This window comes from Dermacentor albipictus, chromosome 1 (assembly GCF_038994185.2).
Source record: "Dermacentor albipictus isolate Rhodes 1998 colony chromosome 1, USDA_Dalb.pri_finalv2, whole genome shotgun sequence".
NCBI lineage: Eukaryota > Metazoa > Arthropoda > Arachnida > Ixodida > Ixodidae > Dermacentor > Dermacentor albipictus.
This window is the reverse complement of record NC_091821.1, coordinates 23,747,846-23,773,834: the sequence shown is the minus strand read 5'-3', so window position 1 is coordinate 23,773,834 and position 25,989 is coordinate 23,747,846. Positions and strand designations below refer to the sequence as shown.

Sequence of the window (25,989 nt, the reverse complement as noted above, 5' to 3'; positions counted from 1 at the left end):
CGTGCACCACGTGACAGAGAGCTGCCGCCGAAGCGGAGCAGCATCTGATAAATGCAAGTAACAGTACTAGCACTAAACACAAGACTCTCTCGCTATGACGTTCCATATAATGTCCAAGTATGATAAGACCCTCTCATGTCCCACACAATGTGCACTGTAGGTGCGAGGAAACGTGTGAGGGAGAGCCAAGGAGAATGGTGGCTTGATGGGTGCCTTCTTCTAGTGCATTCTCAAGACGAGGGGATTAGGTGAGCATGTATCTCTTCCTCTAGCTTGGATGTGCATGGCTGTCGGCACAGCTCAGCGCGTACGAGAACCGCACATCCTATCTTGGAGGTAATCTGCAGCAGGTGCAAAGACTAACTGGGTGAGCCTAGATAGCTGGTGGATTCACGTATGCAGTCTTATTGTGCACATAGTGCTGGAAATTGCGTAAGGTTTAAGGATGCATATTTTCCCACTCTCGCCATGTTTGTATCTTTTAAAAAGAATGTACAGTACCATGGGGCAATGCACTTCTCGTCCACAACAAACACAACAATCTAAATGCATGTGGTCATGTGCTGTTCCCTTGTTTTATTACTATCATTGTCATGGCACACTAGACAACTGAAACCACTTGTCATTTACAAGCACCTCAGTTGGCTGGATGTCTAGTTGCGAACAGATCTCAGCCTGCATGTACCAAATATAGAAAATAAGCATTCTTTTTTATCAACCACACTCCATGCAAACTTTATACCGTTTAACCAGTTAAAGCTCGATGTAGCAAAGTCTGTAAAATCGGTAATTTGCATCGTTATATCGAAATTTCTTTCTATTGAAATTTGGCCTTTTATGCAAATAAGTACAGGTGCCGACCGATTTTCCTTACACGGAAAGGGGCCACAGAATTTTCCAAATTATCGGGCAATCGAAAAAAGCAAACTTGAATGAGAAAAACATTCATTTGGATACATTTGGGAGTCGGCGAAAAATGATACGGTTTCATGCCACGTACGTCGACAATATCTTCTCAGTGGTATGAATTAAACGAAGCCAGCCATACTTTCGCATGCACTCTGCCTCTGCGGCTGATAGCGTCGCCTGCACTGGGAGAAGCGATCAGGAAAAGCGCCAGCAGCATTGAGCGAATGCTTCGTCTGCCTCTCGCTCCAATGGGTCACCGAAACTTGAGATTATGCAACCTCTAATACTAAATGCGTGGTAAGACAGCTTACATGATGCCACGCCATCTCGGCACACCCACTCTTTGCACACGCAGCAGATTACCTCTAAAGCAGGGTGCGCAGATGCATTTGCGCTCAGTCGCGCTTGCACCCATGCGCGCCAACTCCCGCCCCACCTCATGCGCGCGCTCGATCACGTTACCGCGAGCTCGCTCCGTTCCCCTTCTTTCCCTTTCCTGGCGTGGGGAGGCGGCACTCGTCAAGCCATCATCTTTCTTTTGTCTCACCCTCTCAAACTTTCACTCGCACCTAAAGCACAAAGTGTGCAGGACGCGATACAATCTTATTGTACTTGGAATTTATACAGAACATGATGCGGTGCCATTTCGGCGGTCGCTTTTGTTCCGCACTGCGCGATTTGAGAGGTGCGTTTGCAAGTAGCCGCTTGTAATTTAATCATTCGACCATCTGCATCTGTGGAAGTTTCCAGTTACTGTCTCGGCGTTCCTTTGAAACAGCAGTGAAATTTCAGTATATTGAAATCGCCCACAAACACACTTCGTTATATTGAAGTTCTAAATACACGGTGTTCTATAGACAAGAGGTTATGGAATGTTAAAACTTCGTTATATCAAGAATTTCATTAACTTGAAGTTTGTTATACCAAAGTTTAATATTCAGAGGTCATTTTTCTCATATTTACATGCTATCAGGAAATTTCACTATTCAAACCTCCCCCCCTAGTTCAGACCAACTAGCACACATTTTCAAAGCCACAACAGCTAACATGTTCAAAATGCTAGTTTGTCATAAGGCTGAATGGGGTGGACCTTTTTATGCCATGTTAGTCGAAACAATGCAAGCTTTGCCACCTATCCCCTATGTATTTTGCACCTAGGGCCAACTATGACCCAAATGAAATGGGCTGTAGTCATACCACACGACCACCAGTGATACTACACATTGCGTGTGCACCAGCATGGCTGCTCCCATACAATAGGCATACAAACTTCTGTACTGAGGTGCCTTAACAGAGGCACAATACGAATGGAGAGTGGTTCAGGTCATAGACTGCTCAGTCAGCTAGAGGAGCTTGACATGTACACACCAACAATGAAAACACAGACTTCAGTTATTAAGCCTCTGCCGTCTGCGTCAAAAAAACCTTATCGCCAAAATCAGACCTCAATATATAGAATATAGGTTCTTTACAGTGCCACCTAGTGAGTTTTGATATCTTTGAACACAAGAACATGCTGTCATTTTTTACCTTCTGTTCTCATTTATTGCCCTTTTTCTTGATAGTACATGACATGCTGCATTTCTTTTGAAAAGTATTTGTGTTTTTTTACAAGCCAATAAGAGCTCAGTAGAGAGAGTGGTACGTATACAGAAATGTTTTAGCACTTGATAATAAATTTAGTGTCATTTTTCTGAACATAGTACTCCCCCCACTGCCATAGTACACTCAAACACTGTACATTCCACTTTAGAACCAAAAAACTTTGTGTCAAAAAACTTTGTGTTAATATGCAAACAATGCTTTGCTTTCAGCCCTATTCTAGCTGATATAATGAACCATTTGCAACACAAGGGACCTTTATAACCTGCGAACATTTTCAGCAGCAAGTATCACATTATAAATCCATATGCACATGCTGGCGCAATTGCAAAGTTATGTTTTGGTAAAATTCATTTGTTATTCACCGGCATCTCCAATCCAGTGAAAAGCAAATGCTACTAAGAATTCTTAAGGTATACTCAGTGTTGAAGCGAATATTACAAACAAAATTATTGTTAGCAAAAAAATAGTGCTGCCATATGGAAAGCATAAAGAAAGCCACTTCGTTCACAATTATGCACAATGCACATCAAAAATGCAGAACCCATTACTCCTGTTGCTACGGTAAAACATCTGTAAGTGCTAGAACTTTTTCATCAGAAGGGAATAGGTTTGGGTGTGTTGGTTATTCATCGTAATACAGAAAACATTGCGCAGTAAAGACAAAGGACAAGTTGAGACAGGAAAAGCGCCTTCAGCACTACCAGTGCTTGTCCTGTCTCAATCTTTCCTCTGTCCTTACTGGGCCATGTTTCTTGTATCACAACTTTTTCATACTTGCCAACCCATGAAATTAATACATTCTATGCTCGTTACAACGGACTCGCGTACAACAAACTTTCGGATATAACGCACCATAGTTCAACCTTAGTTTGCTCTTTGTATTTTATTAATCCAACGAAGTCCACTTTTAAAGGGCCCCTCATCAGGCCCCATAGCAAATTTTGGCTATGCGCTGAAAATTACGTGTCCCCCAGGAAGCGTTCTGCCGCGAAACATTTTCAAATTGGCTCATTAATAGCAGAGATAGAAATGTTTCAGTGTTGTGAACGCATGATTTCAGGAGCCGAGCTCCACTGCCAAGTGAGGTACTCTCTCCACATCCCCCGTCTAGCCATAGCAAGCGAAATTCCTTCCCTGCGTTCTCCCATACCAGAACGTTTAGATTGCGTGACACATACGCCCCGGGCCCCGCCTTAGTTTGTTTTTTTCTCTCGCTTTTTGCGCCACGACACACTTCCGCCGACAGCATTGTGCGCATGCTGTTGTGATTGTCTTTCCCACAGCGCACAAGGACACCCGACTAGCGATAAGTATAATTCAGTGCTACAGAAATACTGAGGCAGACACAAGTGGATCACAGAGCATGATCCCGTGCTGGAACACAGTAGAAAATGAGTTTCGGTGTCTGCGCATGGGACTGCACGATGTGGGAACAAGCAGACGAAACGGAAGTAAATCTCTCTTGCTGCAGTGCAAAGTAAAACAAGAACGCGCAGACATTCTGTTTGTGTGTTATTAATTTTCTAAGCTTTAATTCGTCGATTCAAGCAACATATTACACAAATAACAGATGTTGCCTTGAATAATTTTCGAAGTCACACGTCACCTCAAGCGACGTCACAGTGCAAACACGTGTATGTAGGCACACTAGCACGTATACGTCATCCTCCGGCTTGGAGCGTGACAGCCGCAAGAAGGGAAAACAACGCTCGGTTTGAAATTTCGGATCTTTCCGTAGCACGTAGTGATGCAATACTTTGCAGACACAATCATTATCATGCATTTTATGCTCTGCGCTTGTCAGCTCAATAGGGCCAAAGCTGATTGGGGGCCCTTTACCGGCGTGGGCGCCGAATCTTGAAAGCGATCTGCAATGTGAAGAAAGTGTGCGCCCACGTGGGTGCCATATCTCGAAAGCAATCCGAGATGTGGACAAAGTGCGCGCCCGCGCGGGCCTCATCTTCAAGGGGATCTGTGATATTGCTACGGGATAGTATTCCCAATGATGAAGAGCCGAGCAGTAGGAAGACGACGACGACGACGATTGGAAGCTAGTGCGGGCTGTTGCCTCTTGGCCAACTGCGCCATATGGCCTTGTAAATATACTTGTAAATAGCTTTTCATCGGTGTCTTCCTACGTAACAATATGAACAAAGTGAGCCCAGTGCCAGTAGCTTCATATGCGCTGTGCTTTCGACATTTAGTTCGTATTGAAGCGAGAGACAGCATAAAGGTAAATTCGATCGCTGTTGCTGCCGCACTTCGTCACTCCAACGTTTTGACAGAGACTTTCCGCTGTCATCGAGCGAGATGTGTTCATGTTTACCTGTGCATGCGTGACACGCTGCTTGTTAATATAGTTAGTAAGCTAATGTTTAAAACTTTATACGGCCGATAAAACTATTATCTTTACTTCGCATAGCCATCTACTAATTTGCTATCGCAATCGATGCTTCGCCTTTCGGGCGAAACTGACTTTTTCCTTTCTTTTTTTTTTAAATATACTTTGGACGTTCACCACTCACTTTGTAATGATGTTGTTACATATCATGACCAAAGCTTCTAAAGTGAGACGTTTCGGATATTACGGACTTCAGGTAAAACAGACAATTTTTTGCAGATTATCAGGGTCCGTTGTAATGAGAATCAACTGTATTGGTAAAACTCTGCAGACAGAACACCAAAGGAGGGGGGGGGGGTGAATAGCATGCAATTTTTTTCAAGCTTACCCTGAGCACACATCTTGTCAGAGGTACATATGCACTTTATTAAATATTTTTCTTTAGATGCAGCACAAAGCAGGAACAATCTTGGCACAGCAAATAGTGGAAAGCAGCACGTTAGTTTTAGATCACAGTGACTTCAGTTATCTTGGTGTTGCCAATGTCACCTGCTTTGAGAATGTGTACGTATAAACTTGCTCAAAGTAAGCACCCTCGCACCTCTTGCATATTTTCACCACGGTCAATGGAACGTGTGGAGACCAACAAGAGAAACTTCTCACAAACAGCACTTGTTTTTTTAAACTTGACACAAGATCACCATATCACAGTATCATAAAGCAAGCCCAAATTCATTAACTTTATGGCAAATTTGAGAGAGTTGGCAAGTATGCTCAAAGATGCCCAACAGTTAGTACTTTGAAATTGGAAAGTATGCTTTTTTAAATAAAAGACAGGTCTAAGTGGGGACAAAGATTAACCTGTGTCTCACTTTGCACAAATGTCACTGAATGGGATGTCAATGCACGAGAGCTGGCTCACTCAGGCAATGAAAGTGATGGCCTTTCTACTTTATCAGATTGTATGTGGTTGCTCATTCACACTAGAATTAAAATTTTACTTCAAAATGTTGAGCTACTACCAGCCTTTCCTCTACAGCCATGACAGGAAGCATAGTGCTTTTTTGCTTACAAGATGACCACCTAGGAGGGCTTGAGGTAGCTGCCTGTGGCAACGTGGGAACACAAAAGTGGCAAACATAAGATGCCACGTAGTGCTGGCTACTCAAACAACTCGTTCCGCTGGTTGTACTTAGGCATTACTAGAAGAGTACCATAGGGGCACCGAACCTAAGAAGCAATTATGTGAAACCAACGCAAGGTAGGTGAAGTACATGTCAAATTAGAGCAGACCCAAGTGACGCAATGCGAAATTTAGCATGTGTCTAGCCTCACTAAGATTAGGCTAGAACTTCGCCTTGCAATGGGCAAAAAAAAGCTAGAGACAAAGGCAGACTTCACCGTAATTGTCTACAAGTAAAACAAGTAAAGGAAATGATGCGGCAGTGCAGGCAGATGTAATCTCAACGTAGCGGAAATCTGACGGTGAGATGTGCTGACATAAAAGTGCTAGACAATCGAAGTTGTATCCGCAGCCCTACCTTTACTTGTTTCATGTTCTACTTGTATCCAGCATGCAGAAAAATATTGTGAAAGATAATGAACTTGACTGCTCAAAATGCCATGCACAGGTGGGGGCTTTGTACCTTAGGTCTTGCACAAAGTCCAAAATCAATAAGCTTCAGGTTGTGGTTCTCATCCAGGAGGAGGTTTTCCTATATGCAAAAGAACAATTAAGCCGGCATAGCACTATGCTGACATACATAAGCACACATGATGCACACTTATAAACTACACTAGTCAACCACACAAAGTGACGGACAGTGAAGCCAGAGAAGGCATACTAGAAGTCAATTGTTGTTTAATTGAATTGTAGAAATAATCCATCTGATGACAGTCGAGTGGAATTAAAGTGCATTTCTGTTTGCGAGCCCCGGTCCGTGTTTCACATATTAACAGTCACAGCATGGTATAACTGCTAAAACCTCAAACATATTAAATTATGCTCCATGATCAGAAAGGGCAGCACTGTTATCTTGGATGACAAAAACACCAGCTAAAAAATTTCAAGACATATTGTTATAAAATTTTTGTCACTTTATTTTTTTGCTAAATAACTAGCTGTCAACACAGTGACCATGACATGAAACATCAATTAATGCAATGCACAAGAATTTAACACCCTTCAAATTGTCCAATTCAAAATGTGCGACAACACCAGCATGGCACTGTCCAAAAAGATGCATCACAGGAATCAGCAGGACAAAGTTTTCTACAACTAAGAAGCTTTCTTTGTGAGGAACTCATATTTCTTTACAGTGCAGAGTTGTGTTATATTTCGATGCATGATAAGGTTTCTCTTTGAATAACATGGCTGAAAAGAGATTAGGAGAGGAATCTTTCTGACCTCTGCCCCAAAGAGCAGGTGCATAGTAAATGGCCAAGGTGATCCCTTCACAGACCCAAGCATCACTTGCACACCACAAAAAACTCGCCTACCAAAGCAAGAAGGTTCCCAACATGGAAGCATTTGAGTAAGGCAAGAGCAGGTATATGGGTACCAAGAAGGAAGGAAAGGTACAATCAGACGAGGTGATTTGCTGGTGCATGTAGACATGTTCCCTATGAGGAGTATTTGCCACTGTATTTTTCGTCTATTGTAGACTGTAGTGCTGTGCAAGATCCTAGCAGCCCTTGAGATCAGCGCCTTTGAGGCTTTTCAGAATGCTGCCATCCAGTTTAGTCACTACGCTTTTTCATACGACATCAGCGTAAGTTCATTAAAAGCAGAGCCTGGCATACAAACCCTTTCCCAACACCGTTTAATTGCCAGCCTATTCATAAATTTTACCACAGCATACTGAATCGTGCACCATATATCTTTCCACCATCACACGTATCCCATAGCAAAAGACATTACTTAAACGTAGCTCGTTCACATGTGCATACTATCACCTTTTCATCTCTTTTTTTTCTCGAACAGTCAAAGACTGGAATGACATTACGCACAGCATCGTTTTTATGCCCAGCCGATCTACCTTCACAGAAGCACTTGCCTCACATTACGCCTAATAATAGTTGTTCATTTGATATTCTTTGTAGTTCATATTATTTGTAACGCCCCTTTATGTAATACTCCCAAGTGGGCTCTTTAAGAAAATAAAGTGAAAGTGAAATGCACAGCAGCAAGAAGCCAAAGTACATCTGTGGCAGCAGCAAACAAAAATAATTAGCGATTGCAATGCCCAGCAAATGACTGACATCTCAAGTAATTATGGCTACACGGCCAATTAAATTTATGAAGTGTGTGCAATTCATGAAAGTGGATATACCCGCACAAGCATGCCAGCTCCTGCACTGCATTACAAAAATGAAAAGGAAAAAAAGTGTGAGCCTACAACTTTTAATTTAGCCATTGGTCGATTGTTATATCCTGTTTTCCTTTTTTTTGAATTTTTTTCTCCACCTTCCTGTTTGTTACACAGGTGTGCCAACTCAAAATCATCTCTGTGCCATGTATCTTCCCCTCTCAGAACGCCAGAAAGCTGAGCTAGTTGGTAAGGATTCATTATGCAAAAAAGGTGAGGCCAGCAGACAGGACACAACAGAAGTGGACAACACGAACGCCGACTATCAACTGAAGGGAGCACTGAGTCGAAAAAAGAAAGAAGACACAAAACTCATCTGCGCATGCTCTGGAATGGTATCACCACGCGTCAGTCGGGTACATGTGCCCGTCTACGTGAGAGATAGCTGTTAAGGCACTTAATCTCTTCCTTATGTAAAGTAATCGAAGGCTGACTCATGCACGTACTTCCACCATTATAGATATGCCATGCCTCTACCACAAGACATGCATCTTCATTCTTGTGCCTGTACAATATCGCGCATTCATCTAACTCAGGCGTGCAGTTACAATCTTGGCAATGCAGGGAAAGATTAGAAGGCGATCCACCAGTTAACGACCTTTTATGTTCCATTAGCCTCTGATTGATACACCACCCCGTTTGCCCTACGTAGAACTGGCCACAGCTAAAGGGAACTTTATAAACCACACCCATACGACAGTCGGTAAAACTGTTGTTCTTACTGTGCTTCACTGGACAAATATCTGTTCTATTTCTGCCGTTTACCTGCTCCTTTTTCTTCTGCATAGCAGCACATATCTTACCTAGCTTATAGGGAGCAGTGAAAACAACATTAACATCTACTTGCAACTTTTTAAAACCTGTGCGATACTGAATGAATGTACGGAATAGCAACTACTCTTTTTTTGCTATTACTACTTTCTGTAATCACGTCCGTTCCCCTCAAAACCGACTTCTTTAGGCGTTCAGCCACAGTAGCCACTGTTACGCTAAGATAACCTGCTTCTAATGGGCGTTGGACCTGTGCATCAAAACTGGCACTCATTTTGTGCATGCAGGATCTGGTGAGAGAAGACTTAAGGCACGACATGGCAATTCCGTTTTTTACTACTTTGGAATGCTTGGATTGAAAGTTTAACAACGGCTTCAAAGATCTTGGGGAGTACTGCCAACAAACGTGTTTTTGTTTGAAGACCAAGGAAATGTCTAGGAACTGAATTACGGGTCGCTGAGGAAATTCCTTGGTAAACTTTAATCCTCCTCCATAAAGTTTAAATTGCTCACTTACTAAGGTAGCAGCGAAATCGAATTCTTTCCTATTGCAGAAAATCAGGTAATCGTCAATGTAACAAAATATTTTGATAACGCAATCATCTAAAGCTTTCTCTAAGCAGCTGTCAACCTTACTCAGGTAAATATAGCTAAGAATAGCAGCAACTTTTGAGCCAATACAAATGCCCGATTTCTGCAGAAACACGTCATCTCTCCATGCAACCAGCATCAACATTAAGTACATTGAAAGAATCTCTAGAAAAGCTCCCGTGGAAACACCGCATCTGTCAATAAAAGCCGACTCTTGCACTTGTTCTTTAATGCACTCATTTACGGAATTTAGCAACTTGTCATGCGGCAAGGAGTAACACAGGTCTTCGATATCCATACTAAAAGCTGTACAATCACCAGGATTTTCCTCTCTCAAATACTGAACTAGTGCCCGAGAATTACACAAGCAAAAGCAGGTCTGAAAAAACTAGTAAAGCTAAGCAGTTCTGTAGGTAACTAATGACACAGACCTGCCACGTCCCTTTCTCTGACACTATAGCACGAAAAGGAATTTCTTGCTTATGGGTCTTCGCCGAGAAAAATAGTTTCTCGGCGAAGACCCATAAGCAGGTAAATGGCAAAAAAAAAAAAAACGAATATTTGTCCTGTGAAGCACAATAAGAACAACAGTTTTACCGACTGTCGTGTGGGTGCGGTTTATAAAGTTCCCTTTAGCTGTGGCCAGTTCTATGTAGGGCAAACGGGGCGGTGTATCAATCAGAGGCTAATGGAACATAAAAGGTCGTTAACCAGTGGATCGCCTTCTAATCTTTCCCTGCATTGCCAAGATTGCAACTGCACGCCTGAGTTAGATGAATGCGCTATATTGTACAGGCACAAAAATGAAGATACGTGTCTTGTGGTAGAGGCATGGCATATCTATAATGGTGGAAGTGCGTGCATGAGTCAGCCTTCTATTACTTTACATAAGGAAGAGATTAAGTGCCTTAACAGCTATCTCTCACGTAGAGTGGCAAACAGCTATCTCTCACGTAGATCGGCACATGTGCCCGACTGACACGTGGTGATACCATTCCAGAGCATGCACAGATGAGTTTTGTGTCTTCTTTCTTTTTTCGCCTCAGTGCTCCCCTCAGTTGATAGTCGGCGTTCGTGTCGTCCACTTCTCTTCTCTGATGTCCTGTCTGCACACCACACCTTTTTTTTCCCCTCTCACTCACATATTTTTTTTTGCATGTGTGTCGAAGTTCATCTATTTATCTGTTCATGCATAGTTCTCGTGTGTACATGCACACACCAGCAATCCTTGCTTGGTACATGCATGGACAATACCATGCTAAGGCTAACTATGGTTGCCTAACCACAGCACAGTACTGTATCTTCTCTGGTAGCAAGTGCAGTCCATGACAGCAATGCTGTCAGGTTTGTTTTCAGGCAAAAAGGAAAGTGTCATTCGAAGTAGCAAGAGTTTAAATAAAAAAAGATAGCAACTTGTCTGCTATTATTTGAGAGCAACCTGTCAAGACACAACAGAACACTTACCGGTTTAAGATCTCGGTGTGCGTATCCCTGGGAATGAATGTATGCCACAGCTGAGACTATCTGCCTGAAGAAGTGTCTTGCCTCCCCTTCACTTAGCCGTTCCTTTTCAACAATGTAGTCAAACAGTTCGCCTCCAGGGCAATACTTGGAGAAAAATATGAACTCTGTGTCAGGTGAATAATTCAGTAATTCAAGTTATCAGCTAAGTCATATGTATCTATTTGATTGTAACAAAATGTACCTATATCTTAAAATGCAATACATTTTCAAGGCTCCAGATCAATTTCCACTGCCTGAGGTTCCCCCCCCCCCCTTTTTTTTTTACTGAGTGCAAGAATCTCAACACATGCACACTTATGCGCTTTAACACTTATGAATAAGAACACTTCATGCTAGCGTTGAAATGCTGACACTAGTGACAGGTAGTGGAACATCTCCGCTGTTAACCACAATGGGAATGTTACAGAATCGAAATGTGTTTGAAGAGGAAGTCTTCACACATTCCTGCAAATACACAGTTGATTAACACAGTATCCAAAAAAGACCTTGTTTTCGTCTCAGGTGAAAAAAAAAAAAAAGAAGCTGCATGGAAAAAGTTTTGCAAAACATTTTCTGGCAAGTTTAGATTATACAAGATTTAAAGTAAAGCTTCATATACGTTGAAGTAATCCATATCCTTTCCATGAAAGCTTGTGATTGCACAACACAGCTACACTTGCACACTGTTGAACTAAACAGTACCTTAAGAGTCCAAAATACCTTATAATGCTCTAAACAAAGTTAAATGTATAGCATGCCACATTTATCACTCTTTTTGATGGCATTAAAAAAATTCAATTATAGGGTTTTGTATGCTAAAATCATGATCTGAACATGAGGCACACAGTATTAATTTTGATCACCTGAGCTTCTTTAATGTGCACCTAAAACTAAGTATATGGATGCTTTTGCATTTCGCCCCCATCAGTTCATCTCCACCATGGCCGGGATTCGATCCCTTGATCGCATTAGCAAGCACACCCATGCTCAGCCGAGTGACAAAAATAAGTATCTTACAGGTGCACGTACAAACACACACACACACACATGCAAATGTTTACACATGAAAATTACATAGTGAATTAAGCATTAAACAGGCACAAGTTCAGCCTGCAAGAATATTACAAGAACGTCATTTTAGCAAAAGCAAGAAATTTCAGAAACGTCATACTGAGCTGGAAAGCATACGACAGCCAAAAAATAGTTTTAAAGCTGGCAGCACATTCATCCTTTGGATACGAGGGGTGACCTTAATGCAATTGGCATTACGATGGCATTAAATTATCTTACGATGGGTGTGTAATTTTACATGGCATGATGATCAATATGACAAGCACCAGACACCCAGTGACACGTTGAAGAGCAGCACATACCCAAGTTGGCGTGAAAGAGGTTAATTGAAGAGTGGCACATACCCAATGACCCATGTTGACCGGACAGTGGATCTCAAACTCAGTTCTTTTAGCGCAGCAGCCTGATGCCCTGCCCATAGACCAGGAATTACACTGACTCAATTAGGTATGAAAGAGGTTAGCCGACGATAGACAGCAAACTGGGTTAGGTTGTCAAAAATGCTAATCGCATTTTTAAAGAACACGACACTGCTGTAGAATCAATGCGAGTGAAAAAGAGGGCAACACTCAGATTGAACTGGGAACCAAATTACCCGCATCGGATCTATAATCTGTCCTCAGTGACTTTCCTCTAGATTTCACCCATAAGGTTTTTCCAGAAAGGCTCACCTCTAGAACAAGGTATATTTTGGTGCTTGTTTCAATCACTTGGTAGAGTTTGCAGATGTTCTGATGACTGAGATCCTTCAGCGCTGTTATCTCCAGCTTCACTCGTGGCAAGTCCTCCTACATCATGACGTTGTAAATCGCATGTTACAGAGTAATGTCGAAACATTACAGCCCTTTAAAGGATACTTACGCCAAGAGAACGTTTGTCCATTATCTTTATAGCAACTTTTTCGCCTGTCAGGATGTGGAGGCCAAGCTTTACCTTTGCGAAACCGCCTGCAAAGAAAAAGCGTCGTGCACACCCTGTGAGAATGCCCAGACGAGCGCGCGCAACACATCAAAATCCATGAATATTTGGTTGAGCCACCTACCTGAACCTATAGTCTCGAGTAGAATATACTGCTCGTCTAAATCCTCCATCGTCGGTTTTTCTGGCATAGTTTTGGGGATCCCTGAACGTCAAAAACGAACCGCCAGTGCGCGCGCGCCAACAGCCTTTTCTTCGAGATGCACTGAAGTGGGGTAAGCCTCGCTTAACTAAAACGTGTACACCAACAAGCTATTGGGGTTACAACGAGCTTGAATTGTCCAGCACAAGCAGCAGGAAAATATATATATTCTTAAGCTGTTACAGTCATGGTCACAGGGTTATAGTAGCTCACGCACATATTTTAAACCATTCGAAAAAATACGCCTTTACAAAGCGGAAATGACGCCATAGCCAATGAAAACGAAGTGATATTCACCTGGCGGCAAACAACAAACTTCCGTCTTTTTTCTCTCTCTCTCTTTTTTTTTTCTCTCTGAAAAGTCATAGCAGAAAATAGTCTTTGATACACCAATCAATGTATAAATCTATAAATTAGTATTAAGGCACTTTGAGTAGTTTAGTTTACCATTGAACCAGCAATAAAATGAAGCACATGGGTGCGCGTCACAACGACCTTGTTTCGTCATTGGTTTTCTTCAACTCGCACAGGATTCTGGGTCACTGTGAATCTAATGGCGGCGGTAGCTGAGGTATGTCGTCGTCGTCTTTTTCACTCTGCGTTGTGGTCATGGGGCGCCGTTTGTACTGCTAGTATTATTGGTGACGTCATTTTTAGAACACCGTGTTCCAGTGTTAGTAGATCTTCTACGGATATTTCTTAATGTGACTTTTATGATTGACTTGGGCAACGTGCGGGAAGTGCTACATCGCCATTTTGTCCTTTCGGCCTGTTGAAAACAACGTACTGTTTGTTTGTGTACGGCTTTAGATTGTAGTCTCGGACCATTTTGTGTGTGAATATGTTTGTGAGGATTTGAAATTAATTGTATGGGCTAGGCGTGAAAGTAACCGCAGTAGTGGTCCGACAATTGCGTGGTAGTTTGTATTAAGGGATTTCCTGCTTTAATACTTTTTTTCCCTCGATTAGACGTCGGGGCTCAAGTCACTGGAGTCCGACAGTTCCGCTCCAAAATCGGCTGTGGATGACGACGACGATGAATTGGAGGCGCTGCGCACGGCGGCATTGTTGTCTATGAAAGCCAGAGGAAAGCGAAAATCGGTGAGTCTTTGGGCACACTTAAGGCATATTGGATGTCATCTTTACGTGACACGCGCCATTCGTTTTTCAAATTTCAGAGCACTGTTAATTCTGAGGCGCGCGAGCGACCTGGTTCATATTCCAACTATAGTCGCTTCCACCATTCCAACCAGAGAGCCACCACCCCTGGAAAGGTAAGCTATGTATTTCCGAAGTCCAAACCCCATGCGAGCTATTTTGTGCGCGACAAGTGACGGCTTTGAGCGACGAAACGGGCCGTCGCGCAAACAGATAGCTCGTTCTTGTCGCTCGATCTTAATTCTGGAAATCTAGAATTCGTCTACCGGCAGTGCTATGAGCGGCTAGCCAATAGCGCGAAGCCGGAACTGTATGTATTACATCAGTCAAGCACTACCGATTGTCGCATGGAACGAGCAAATGACTAAATTTTGATACGTGCAAGGATAAGAACCTACTGTAAGACCTTGAGAAATATGCTGATCATTGCAGTAAAGCACATCGACTTTCTTATTACTAGTTTCTTTAACGTAAACCGAGTAGGTCGGTGCTCAGGGATGTGCATCACGGCCACTTTTCATATGCAACTTGCCAGCAGCATATCCAGAAATGGTCCCTATTGTAAGCATCAACTAGTATGCAACTAATTACGATGTTCATTTGCTGGCTTACAATAATTTCGCCCTTGAGTTATCTGGCTGTGGGAAACTTTAGCCCTCGTACAGAAGACTGAACTTGCACCTCACAATGCTCTCCTTCTTACTGCAAAATGCAAATTTGAGTCACTATCATTTGTGTAAGGAAGCTGTGATAGATTGTAGAAAAATATCGGTGCTTTAATGAAGAAAAAGAAAAAAAAACTTTTGAGTATGACATTCAATTTGGTATGCCTTACTGTGATTCTATATTGTGATTTCCATTCAAATTGCAGCCGCTGTTCAGCTGGAACCAGCACACACGACCCAACCTTATCGTAATACAGCCTGTGCCACTGGAAGGAAGTGAAGCTGCATCACCATGCAATGTGACTTCCATCCAGACCATACAGCCCTCAACAAAGTTGGTGTTGCCCCAGGACCGGTGGTGCCCAAAGCGGGACCAAGAGAGTCCAACTTCAAGTGCCATTGGCCAGTCCAAACGCAGGGGTATGCTGCCCAATGGTTTCACAGTTCTCTTGATTGCTTCGTTACTTTGCTTACTGCTTGGTGCAGTTAGTGTTTTGTCATAAAAATGGTGTCAGGGAAACAAGGGAAAGAAAAAGTTGGCAGCTTATTGAGATGTCTAACATGTTTCATGGTAATGTAGTTGCAGTGAATCTGAAGGGTAGGTACATTTTATCCCCTCTCATCAGAAAACAGAAAAGTTGCTTTTGATTAGCAGCCTTTCTGTTTTGTTTGTAAGTCCCTTAGTCATGAAACAAATACTGACTTTTAGCATCATAGAAATTGAAATGTTTGTGCCAAGCTACAAAATAATTCAGTTTATGGGTGGCAGGCTGAATAAACACTGCTTGACACCAGAATGTACTGAAAATTGCTTAATTTTCATGGGAAACTTGTTTGAAACCTTCACAAATTGTGTGCTTTGCATAAAAGAAAAAGTTGCCTGAAGCACATTAGGTGGGCGTATATGATGAAGCATTTTTTATGTAGTCGTAATATGACATTCGGTACGGTGTTTTATGCTCTTGTACATTGTAGAGCAGAATGGTTTCCCTACTCAGCAATCATTCTGTTTTATTGTAAGGTTCAGTCTTGGAGCATGTGCCTGGTTTTCCCTTTTAATGCCTACTTTACCAAAGGGGACTGCAAAGTTATCAAAAAATTTCTTCCTGTGAGCAGTGGGGGAACTGTTGATACATTGCTCCAAACTGCTGCCATTGCAATGTCTGCTATGTGCTGCTACAAAAGCCAAATTTTTGCTAATATTGCAACTTGTCTGCTCCAAAAGGGGTTCCGGAGGGTTCTGTATATGTCTGGCAGTAGCAATTGTGAAAATGAAACCACAACTTTTTTGTTACTGCGGGAAAAAGGCACTTTTTACTAGGTAAAAGGAAATATTTTTTGGCAGCTAGACACTAATGCCTTATTTACATAGCTTGGTATCAAAATTTAGCTAAAAGAATTTTCTGTTCAATAACATAAATGCTGCATATATATTTATTACATAAATTACTGAAAGAAATGTTTATAATGTAAGCATTTATATATTGAGGATATCATTCTGCTTGAAAAAGGAGCACAACTTTAAAAATATTGAGGGTGAAAAAATTTGAAAATAAACATTTTGTAGCTTATAATGTCGTAAAAAGATGACACAAGTTTCAAAAATTATTGCCGAGAACTGTTTTCTCTGAAAAAAAAAAAAGTTACTGTGGGTGTGTGGCGTGCCATTCTCCAAAGGAGTCCCTCGTCAGGATGGTACACACCGCATGGCTTGCAAAAAACTGCTGTCTTCATTTCTACTTTGTTTTTCTTGTAGCAGAGCTTGCAGTTATGGCGCTTTTCTTGCACCTGGGGCTTGTGCTCCGACTTTGGAGGAGGTGGAGGGTGAACATATCTGTCATCCATCCCAAAAATCTGGTTGACCAGCTCAATTCAGAATGCAAGCTGGTCAAAGCCAGTCTTTCTAGAGAGCTCCTCTATCTCAGGGTGACGTTCCGCGATGATGAAGCTGTCGATGACAGCAGTGTCAATGCAGTAGATGAACAGTGTCTTCCACCACCTGACACACTTCAAAGACATTATAAGAAGCTGTAAGTTGATAGGACTTGTCAACACCAAGCATGCCCTTATAGTCATCATCATCAGCCTAGTTACACCCACTGCAGTGCAAAGGCCTCTCCCGTATTTCTCCAACTACCCCGGTCATGTACTAATTGTGGCCATGTTGTCCCTGCAAACGTCTTAATGTCATCCGCCCACCTAACTTTCTGCCACCCCCTGCTACGCTGCCCTTCCCTTGGAATCCAGTCCGTAACCCTTAATGACCATCGGTTATCTTCCCTCCTCATTAGATGTCCGGCCCATGCCCATTTCTTTTTCTTGATTTCAACTAAGATGTCATTTACCCGCGTTTGTTGCCTCACCCAATCTTATCCCAATATCCCTTAACGTTACACCCATCATTCTTCTTTCCATAGCTCATTGCGTCGTCCTCAGTTTAAGTAGAACCCTTTTCGTAAGCCTCCAGGTTTCTGCCCCATATGCAAGTACTGGTAACACACGGCTGTTATACACTTTCCTTTTGAGGGATAGTGGCAACCTGCTGTTCATGATTTGAGAATGCCTGCCAAACGCACCCCAGCCCATTCTTATTCTTCTGGCTATTTCAGTCTCATGATCCGGATTCCTGGTCACTACCTGCCCTAAGTAGATGTATTCCCTTACCACTTCCAGTGCCTCACTACCTATCGTAAACTGCTGTTCTCTTCCGAGACTGTTAAACATTACTTTAGTTTTCTGCAGATTAATTTTCAGACCCACCCTTCTGCTTTGCCTATCCAGGTCAGTGAGCATGCATTGCAATTGGTCTCCTGAGTTACTAAGCAAGGCAATATCATCAGCGAATCGCAAGTTGCTAAGGTATTCTCCATCAACTTTTATCCCCAATTCTTCCCACTCCAGGTCTCTGAATACCTCCTGTAAACATGCTGTGAATAGCATTGGAGAGATCGTATCTCCCTGTCTGACGCCTTTCTTTATTGGGATTTTGTTGCTTTCTTTGTGGAGGGCTACGGTGGCTGTGGAGCCACTGTAGATATCCTCCAGTATTTTTACATATGGCTCATCCACACCCTGATTCCGTAATGCCTCCATGACTGCTGAGGTTTCGACTGAATCAAACGCTTTCTCGTAATCAATGAAAGCTATATAGAAGGGTTGGTTATATTCTGCACATTCCTCTATCACTTGATTGATAGTGTGAATATGGTCTATTGTTGAGTAGCCCTTACGGAATCCTGCCTGGTCCTTTGGTTGACAGAAGTCTAAGGTGTTCCTGATTCTATTTGCGATTACCTTAGTGAATACTTTGTAGGCAACGGACAGTAAGCTGATCGGTCTATAATTTTTCAAGTCTTTGGCGTCCCCTTTCTTATGGATTTGGATTATGTTAGCGTTCTTCCAAGATTCCGGTACGCTCGAGGTTATGAGGCATTGCGTATAGAGGGTGGCCCCAGTTCTTCTAGAACAATCTGCGCACCATTCTTCAACAATCTGCTGTTACCTGATCCTCCCCGGCTGCTTCCCCCTTTGCATAGCTCCCAAGGCTTTCTTTACTTCTTCCAGCATTACTTGTGGGATTTCAAATTCCTCTAGGCTATTCTCTCTTCCACTATCGTCGTGGGTGCCACTGGTACTGTATAGATCTTTATAGAACTCCTCAGCCACTTGAACTATCTCATCCATATTAGTAACGATATTGCCGGCTTTGTCTCTTAACGCACACATCTGATTCTTGCCTATTCCTAATTTCTTCTTCGTTTTTAGGCTTCCTCTGTTCCTGAGAACCTGTTCAATTCTATCCATATTATAGTTCCTGATGTCCGCAGTCTTACGCTTGTTGATTAGCTTAGAAAATTCTGCCAGTTCTATTCTAGCTGTAGGGTTAGAGGCTTTCATACATTGGCGTTTCTTGATCAGATCTTTCGTCTCCTGCGAAAGCTTACTGGTTTCCTGTCTAACGGCGTTACCACCGACTTCTATTGCGCACTCCTTAATGATGCCCATGAGATTGTCGTTCATTGCTTCGACACTAAGGTCCTCTTCCTGAGTTAAAGACGAATACCTGTTCTGTAGCTTGATCCGGAATTCCTCTAGTTTCCCTCTTACCACCAACTCATTGATTGGCTTCTTGTGTACCAGTTTCTTCCGTTCCCTCCTCAAGTCTAGGCTAATTCGAGTTCTTGCCATCCTATGGTCACTGCAGCGTACCTTGCCGAGCACGTCTACATCTTGTATGATGCCAGGGTTCGCGCAGAGTATGAAGTCGATTTCATTTCTAGTCTCACCATTCGGGTGCCTCCACGTCCACTTTCGGCTAACCCGCTTGCGGAAAAAGGTATTCATTATCTGCATATTATTCTGTTCTGCAAACTCTACTAATAACTCTCCTCTGCTACTCCTAGAGCCTATGCCATATTCCCCCACTGACTTGTCTCCAGCCTGCTTCTTGCGTACCCTGGCATTGAAGTTGCCCATCAGTATAGTGTATTTTGTTTTGACTTTACCCATCGCCGATTCCACGTCTTCATAAAAGCTTTCGACTTCCTGGTCATCATGACTGCATGTAGGGGCATAGACTTGTACCACCTTCAATTTGTACCTCTTATTAAGTTTCACAACAAGACCTGCCACCCTCTCGTTAATGCTATAGAATTCCTGTATGTTACCAGCTATTTCCTTATTAATCAGGAATCCGACTCCTAGTTCTCGTCTCTCCGCTAAGCCCCGGTAGCACAGTACGTGCCCGCTTTTTAGCACTGTATATGCTTCTTTTGTCCTCCTAACCTCACTGAGCCCTATTATATCCCATTTACTACCCTCTAATTCTTCCAACAACACTGCTAGACTCGCCTCACTAGATAACGTTCTAATGTTAAACGTTGCCAGGTTCAGATTCCAATATGCGGCCTGTCCGGAGCCAGGTAGTAGTCTTCTATTAAGAGCGGCTTCCTGATGGGAATCTTTGTCCATCGGTTTCCTCTCTTCACTTTTTGCATTGCTGTCATGTGATTGTTGGCAGTTTGTGCTGTGCTCATGTTTACAGCGCGCTTGTCTTTCTACTGCAAGTAGAGCACATCGCGGCACTGCAGCCAGCGAATGTCTTCTCGAGTTGCTCTTTTCTCTCAAATGATGTCTTTCAGCTGGGAGGGAAATCCGCAACGATTTTTGCATTGTTCTGCAAGAGAGAGTTTTCTGCTCAAGATGGGATGTTCAAAGAGGGAGGTGGACGTGTAGATGATGTTGCCTTGATCCAAATATGCAGTAGACAGGCGGGTTACGTCATAAGCTCGTCCCTTTGAGCTGGGTGTTTCTCACTTCCCGGTGTAAACAGAATTGGACAGGGTTGCCTGTGCTTCATTCCCTTTGTCACTGTGCTTAACCCCTTTGTCACACATATACTGCCAAATTCCTGATCGTCCTTTTGATTTAACCATTCGTTCATCCACGCACAAATTTTGGTATGGCTGAAGAAGCTGACATGACACGTCATTCATATGCTGCAGTAGATGTGCGATCCTGTGCAGCTTGCCATCACGGACGGGGTCACTCTTCCCCGGGTCCATGACACTGAGAAAAGCAAGGAACGAAAAAAATCTGCCCCTGGGCATAATCTTTGGAGGAATTCGGCCTGAATAACTCCGAGGTATGCCAGTACAGATGGAGGCGAGGCAGTTTCACAATTCCCATGTAGATTAAGACTCCTGTGCACTCCATCACTTCACTGGGACCGAAATTTTTCCATGAGCCGACCTTTTCTGCCTATGTCTGCCTCTTTAAGATATGCGTCCACGCATATTTGTTTGTGTTGTCGCAGATCACGTTCATCAGCTCTGCTGTGAAAAAGAGTTGGAAGACATAGGGCCATATTCTCAAACGTTCGCCTTCCGTGATAGTTTCACCGGCGCGATAGTCTCGTTCAATAAGTCTAGTGACTGCTTACCCATGATGTCAGTGTGCACTACCAATACGCGCTGTCAAACACTTCACATCGCATGAGAGAGTGCAGAACGGCTCGGTGTGTGTTGTTTTCGAGTGTAATGGCCGCAGTACGTGTTCTGCGCACTGACTACGGTTGGTTATGGCTGCTTTAGGTAAAATGAATAAAGAAAGGTGAAATGTTTTATTTTATATAAATCGACAAATATCGCCGTGAAACAATGCGTGTAAAGCGCCACCAATAAGGCTACTATAAACTACCACCTACCTTATCTCTACTACACTCCCACTACTAACCAAATGCCAAAAGACATGTTCGATAATTCAATATATGTCAAGAGCGCCCATCGACACCATGATATTAAAATGACATAGGCCGGAACTACTAGATGGCGCTGTTTATTTTCCGGTTTTGCTAAACCTACCAATCGGCGCACGCCGTTGGCAGAGGCGTGTCCAAGGCGATAGTTTCAGAATATGGGCCGTAGATGGCCCACACGAAGTGCATGCGTTACTCCGTAGCGCACCGCCAACTTTGACCCCCGTGTTTCTTCTAGGAAAAAGCTGTACGCACTTTACAACTGCTGGCAAGGAATCATGTCCGTGTGATGTTGAGACCGTGAAAATAAATAATATAGCGGTGAGTGCATGCCCTGCCGCACATAGTCGATGTTCACCCGCTGGATGTTCCAGCTTGACTTGACACATCCTTGTCATCGGTGCTAAAATCTGATGTGTCCACACCTTCAGGCTCACTACTGCTGATTTCATCTGCAAAATCGGCTGCGGAAACACTCGATTGGCCAGAAACGGGATGTCTTCTAGGTGCATCTGCGCGCGATGACGATGCCATGATCAACACGCTCACCTGACAATCCGAAACTTTTGGTGGTGCGGGTCGATGCGCCACAAAGCAAAAAACCAACAACACGTAGCGGATCATGTTGTGTGTTTCCCACTTCCTAACGTAGATGGCGCTAGGTGCCCACAAACCGCGTCAGAGCTTGAATTTGAAATGTGTTGATCAAATTAATTGATTTGAATAGGTGCATGTATGGCGACGCATGATTATATCTGGTTACGAATGAGCGTCCGTAATGTTTGCTCGGCCTGGGTCAGCAAAACGAACAAATCGGTCTGTTGCTTTGTTTATTTGAGAAAAAATTCCCAACTTTGTGCAAAAAGTTCTAATCTATCTGCTTTTCAGTAAGTGCTTACCTCTGGATAGCACTGTACTCAAAGACCTTTGGTGTCTACTCCAAAATTCTTAAAGACATTAGGCAAGATCTTTGACAAGTTCAGGTCACTTAGGGGTTTGTGGGATCTGGGCGCCTCATCACTTTTGTTTCATCAAATTACATGACTTGAAGCCTTCTAGTGCATGTAAGACAATGAAAAGGCTTTAAAATGAAGCTTGGGACGAAGCTGACTTGCCAAGTTAGCATAAGTTATGTACGTAGCAGCAATAATGTGTAATTAGTGAACAAGGCCAAAGGTAACCCAGATGTGCTTATCTAGAACTATACCAGGACGTGTGGATTTACTCAACAAAATATGTGGCCCCATCCCGAAGGTAGTGCACTCTAAAAAGAACCACAGTGAAGTAAAGAAATTTAATGGTTAATTTAATTGTTCTTTGTAACAATAAGATGATACTGTAAAGCAGGGCAAGGTGGCGTAGGTGTAGTCACTCAGCAGCATTTGACATTGGAAAAAAAAAATCTCGCTGCCCTTCCACTCTGAAGAAGGATGACCAGCGAAGCTGTGTATGTGGGCCCCTTAATGCTGAACTGCACCTCCGCCGCGGGTTGGCCTGGCATTGCACTATCTTCGGTATCGGAGCACATGTGGGGAGTGCTTAACGTCTGCTTCACCTCCACCATGGGTCGGCCCGGCATTGCACTATCTTCGGGATCAGCCCATGCATGGGGAGTGCTTAACGGCTGCTTCACCTCTGCCATGGGTCGAGCCGGTACTGCACTATCTTCAGGATCAACCCACGTATGGAGAGCGCTTAATGCCTGCTTCACCTCCGCCGCTGGTCAGCCCGGCATTGCACTATCTCCAGGATCGGCCCATGTATGGGGAATTTTTTCACTTGCCAAAACGGCGCAAAAATTTCTTTAGATGGTTGAGTTATACAGCTTCCCTGTAAAAGGAAAGGCCATCTGGGGGAGCCTCTCGTCCCCCTTCCCCCCAAATAACAAACATGGAACAATAAACCACATGGTACAGTAATGTGCCCTGACGACCTTGTCTTTCTTTGATGGCAGCTGCTGTTGTCGCCTGTTCTGGGTTTTTTTTTTTTTTTGTAATGAAAGTTTAGTAGTGTCTCTGAGAAATTTGCCCAAAGAAATGCCTGTAGTCATTCTACCTCACAAAGTGTCCTCCCTGATAGAACTAGGCACTTCAGAAGAGAGACTGCAAAAGGAAATTCATTCGGCCAGAAGATACTGAGCCATTCCCAACCACACCTGACAAAGTAGATGAAGGCGAAGTGTTTTTTGGCATTTGTAAACCAGAATCAAATGTATGCGTTAAGAGATAAAGCCAGCAATATCATTACCAATATGGATGAGGTAGTTCAAGTAGCTGAGGAGCTCTATAGAAGTTTGTACAGTACCAGTGGCACCCACGACGATAACGGAAGAGAGAATAGTCTAGAGGAATTTGAAATCCCACAAGTAATGCTGGAAGAAGTTAAGAAAGCCTTGGGAGCTATGCAAAGGGGGAAGCAGCCGGGGAGGATCAGGTAACAGCAGATTGTTGAAGAATGGTGCGCAGATTGTTCTAGAAGAACTGGGGCAACCCTCTATACGCAATGCCTCATGACTTCGAGCGTACCGGAATCTTGTAAGAACGCTTACATAATTCTAATCCATAAGAAAGGAGACGCCAAGGACTTGAGAAATTATAGACCGATCAGCTTACTGTCCATTGCCTACAAAGTATTTACTAAGGTAATCGCAAATAGAATCGGGAACACCTTGGACTTCTGTCAACCAAAGGACCAGGCAGGATTCCGTAAAGGCTCCTCAACAATAGACCATATTTATGCTATCAATCAGGAGATAGAGAAATGTGCGGAATATAACCAACTCTTATGTATAGCTTTCATTGATTATGAGAAAGCGTTTGATTCAGTCGAAACCTCAGCAGTCATGGAGGCATTACGGAATCAGGGTGTAGACGAGCCATATGTAAAAATACTGAAAGATGTCTATAGTGGCTCCACAGCCACCGTACTTCTACATAAAGAAAGCAACAAAATCCCAATAAAGAAAGGCGTCAGGCAGGGAGATACAATCTCTCCAATGCTATTCACAGCGTGTTTACAGGAGGTATTCAGAGACCTGGATTGGGAAGAATTTGGGATAAGAGTTAATGGAGAATACCTTAGTAACTTGCGATTCGCTCATGATATTGCATGCTCACTGATCTGGAGAGGCAAAGCAGAAGGGTGGGTCTAAAAATTAATCCGCAGAAAACTAATGTAATGTTTAACAGTCTCGGAAGAGAACAGCAGTTTACGATAGGTAGCGAGGCACTGGAAGTGGTAAAGGAATACATCTACTTAAGACAGGTAGTGACCGCAGATCTGGATCATGAAACTGAAATAATCGGAAGAGTAAGAATGGGCTGGGGCGCGTTTGGCAGGCATTCTCGGACCATGAACAGCAGGTTGCCATTATCCCTCAAGAGAAAAGTGTATAACAGCTGCGTCTTACCAGTACTCACGTACGGGGGCAGAAACCTGGAGGCTTACGAAAAGGGTTCTACTTAAATTTGGGATGACGCAACAAGCTATGGAAAGAAGAGTGATAGGTGTAATGTTAAGGGATAAGAAAAGAGCAGATTGGGTGAGGGAACAAACGAGAGTTAATGACATCCTAGTTGAAATCAAGAAAAAGAAATGGGCATGGGCAAGACATGTAATAAGGAGGGAAGATAACCGATGGTCATTAAGGGTTACGGATTGGATTCCAAGGGAAGGGAAGTGTATCAGGGGGCGGCAGAAATTTAGGTGGGCGGATGAGAAGTAAGAAGTTTGCAGGGACGACATGGCCACAATTAGTACATGACCGGGGTAGTTGGAGAAGTATGGGAGAGGCCTTTGCCCTGCAGTGGGCATAACCATGCTGATGGTGATAATGAGATGGTGAAAAAACTATTTATCCCTCATTCAAGGGAAGGGTGCAACGGAATGGAGGGTGGGGAAGAAACTACTTGGAGTAGGCCTCCCCTATCCTCTCAGCCCACTCCAGGATGGCCTCCTGAAGGTCGGGCCTCAAGCTGTGCAAGGCAGCCTCTAAGAGCATTGTAGGAGCGCGGCATGCTCGAGTTAACCGGGCGTTTTCGCCCATTGGAATACACACAGCTTTGACGGGAACTCGGCGTCAATTCGGTTAAACCGGAAGTTCGAATTGACGAGATTTTACTATAGAGGAATAGCACGTGCTCTCGAAATTGTTAGCAATGGGGAACATGATGGCATCCATTCTGCTAGCTTCACTATGATGCCATCATTACCACATAATGAGTGGCATTGAGATCAAATGAATGGTGCAGTATACTCCCTCTGTCTCAACTGCGGCATTTGAGTGATGAATTTTACCTGCTTTCATGGGGCTTTTCACCAGGTTTGGGCATAGCAAACAGAGAAGCTTGGTGTATAAATTGTAGTCATTATCATTTCTGCCCTATACAGGCTGTAAAACTTGCAGACACTCAAAACAATCTCCTGTATTTACTTTGTTATGGCACACAGTCGGTTTCCTTTCATTGAAGGATAGTCGCAGGTTCCAAGTTCCTAACACGCAGCTGCAACAAGTGGCCCATTATGTACATGCATGCAGGGGAATGGGGGATAGGGGATATGCATTAACAAAAAATAAGCATAGTTACCATTTATTGCAGCAAGCTGTTTTCTTTTTTTTTTTGAGAAGCTTG

At 43.3% G+C, this 25,989-nt stretch overlaps 2 protein-coding genes and 1 pseudogene across 5 annotated transcripts in view; 1 reads left to right on the top strand and 2 right to left on the bottom strand.

Annotated features, from left to right (window-relative positions):
• LOC135920476 (maternal embryonic leucine zipper kinase-like) overlaps positions 1-13,549 on the bottom strand; it is a 154,412-nt gene extending 140,863 nt beyond the window's left edge. Inside the window, exons 1-5 of one of the 2 annotated variants that reach the window (XM_065454736.1) lie at positions 13,202-13,549; positions 13,021-13,106; positions 12,831-12,947; positions 11,050-11,193; positions 6,502-6,570 (exon numbers count right to left, since the gene is read on the bottom strand). In XM_065454736.1, coding sequence (XP_065310808.1) covers positions 6,502-6,570; positions 11,050-11,193; positions 12,831-12,947; positions 13,021-13,106; positions 13,202-13,268 — 483 coding nt within the window. In that variant the 5' untranslated portion in view covers positions 13,269-13,549. The remainder of the gene's footprint in view (positions 1-6,501; positions 6,571-11,049; positions 11,194-12,830; positions 12,948-13,020; positions 13,107-13,201) is intronic. The other variant, XM_065454733.2, reaches the window with a different exon arrangement.
• A 183-nt stretch (positions 13,550-13,732) lies between these two features.
• The window catches only part of LOC135920477 (uncharacterized), a 33,645-nt gene continuing 21,388 nt past the window's right edge, over positions 13,733-25,989 (top strand). For 2 of the 3 annotated variants that reach the window (XM_065454738.2, XM_065454737.2), the window contains exons 1-4: positions 13,733-13,850; positions 14,249-14,380; positions 14,458-14,553; positions 15,309-15,522. In XM_065454738.2, coding sequence (XP_065310810.1) covers positions 13,833-13,850; positions 14,249-14,380; positions 14,458-14,553; positions 15,309-15,522 — 460 coding nt within the window. In that variant the 5' untranslated portion in view covers positions 13,733-13,832. Of the gene's footprint in view, positions 13,851-13,983; positions 14,063-14,248; positions 14,381-14,457; positions 14,554-15,308; positions 15,523-25,989 lie in introns of those variants that run through there. The other variant, XM_065454739.1, reaches the window with a different exon arrangement.
• Positions 15,533-25,358, bottom strand: LOC139054799 (uncharacterized; annotated as a pseudogene).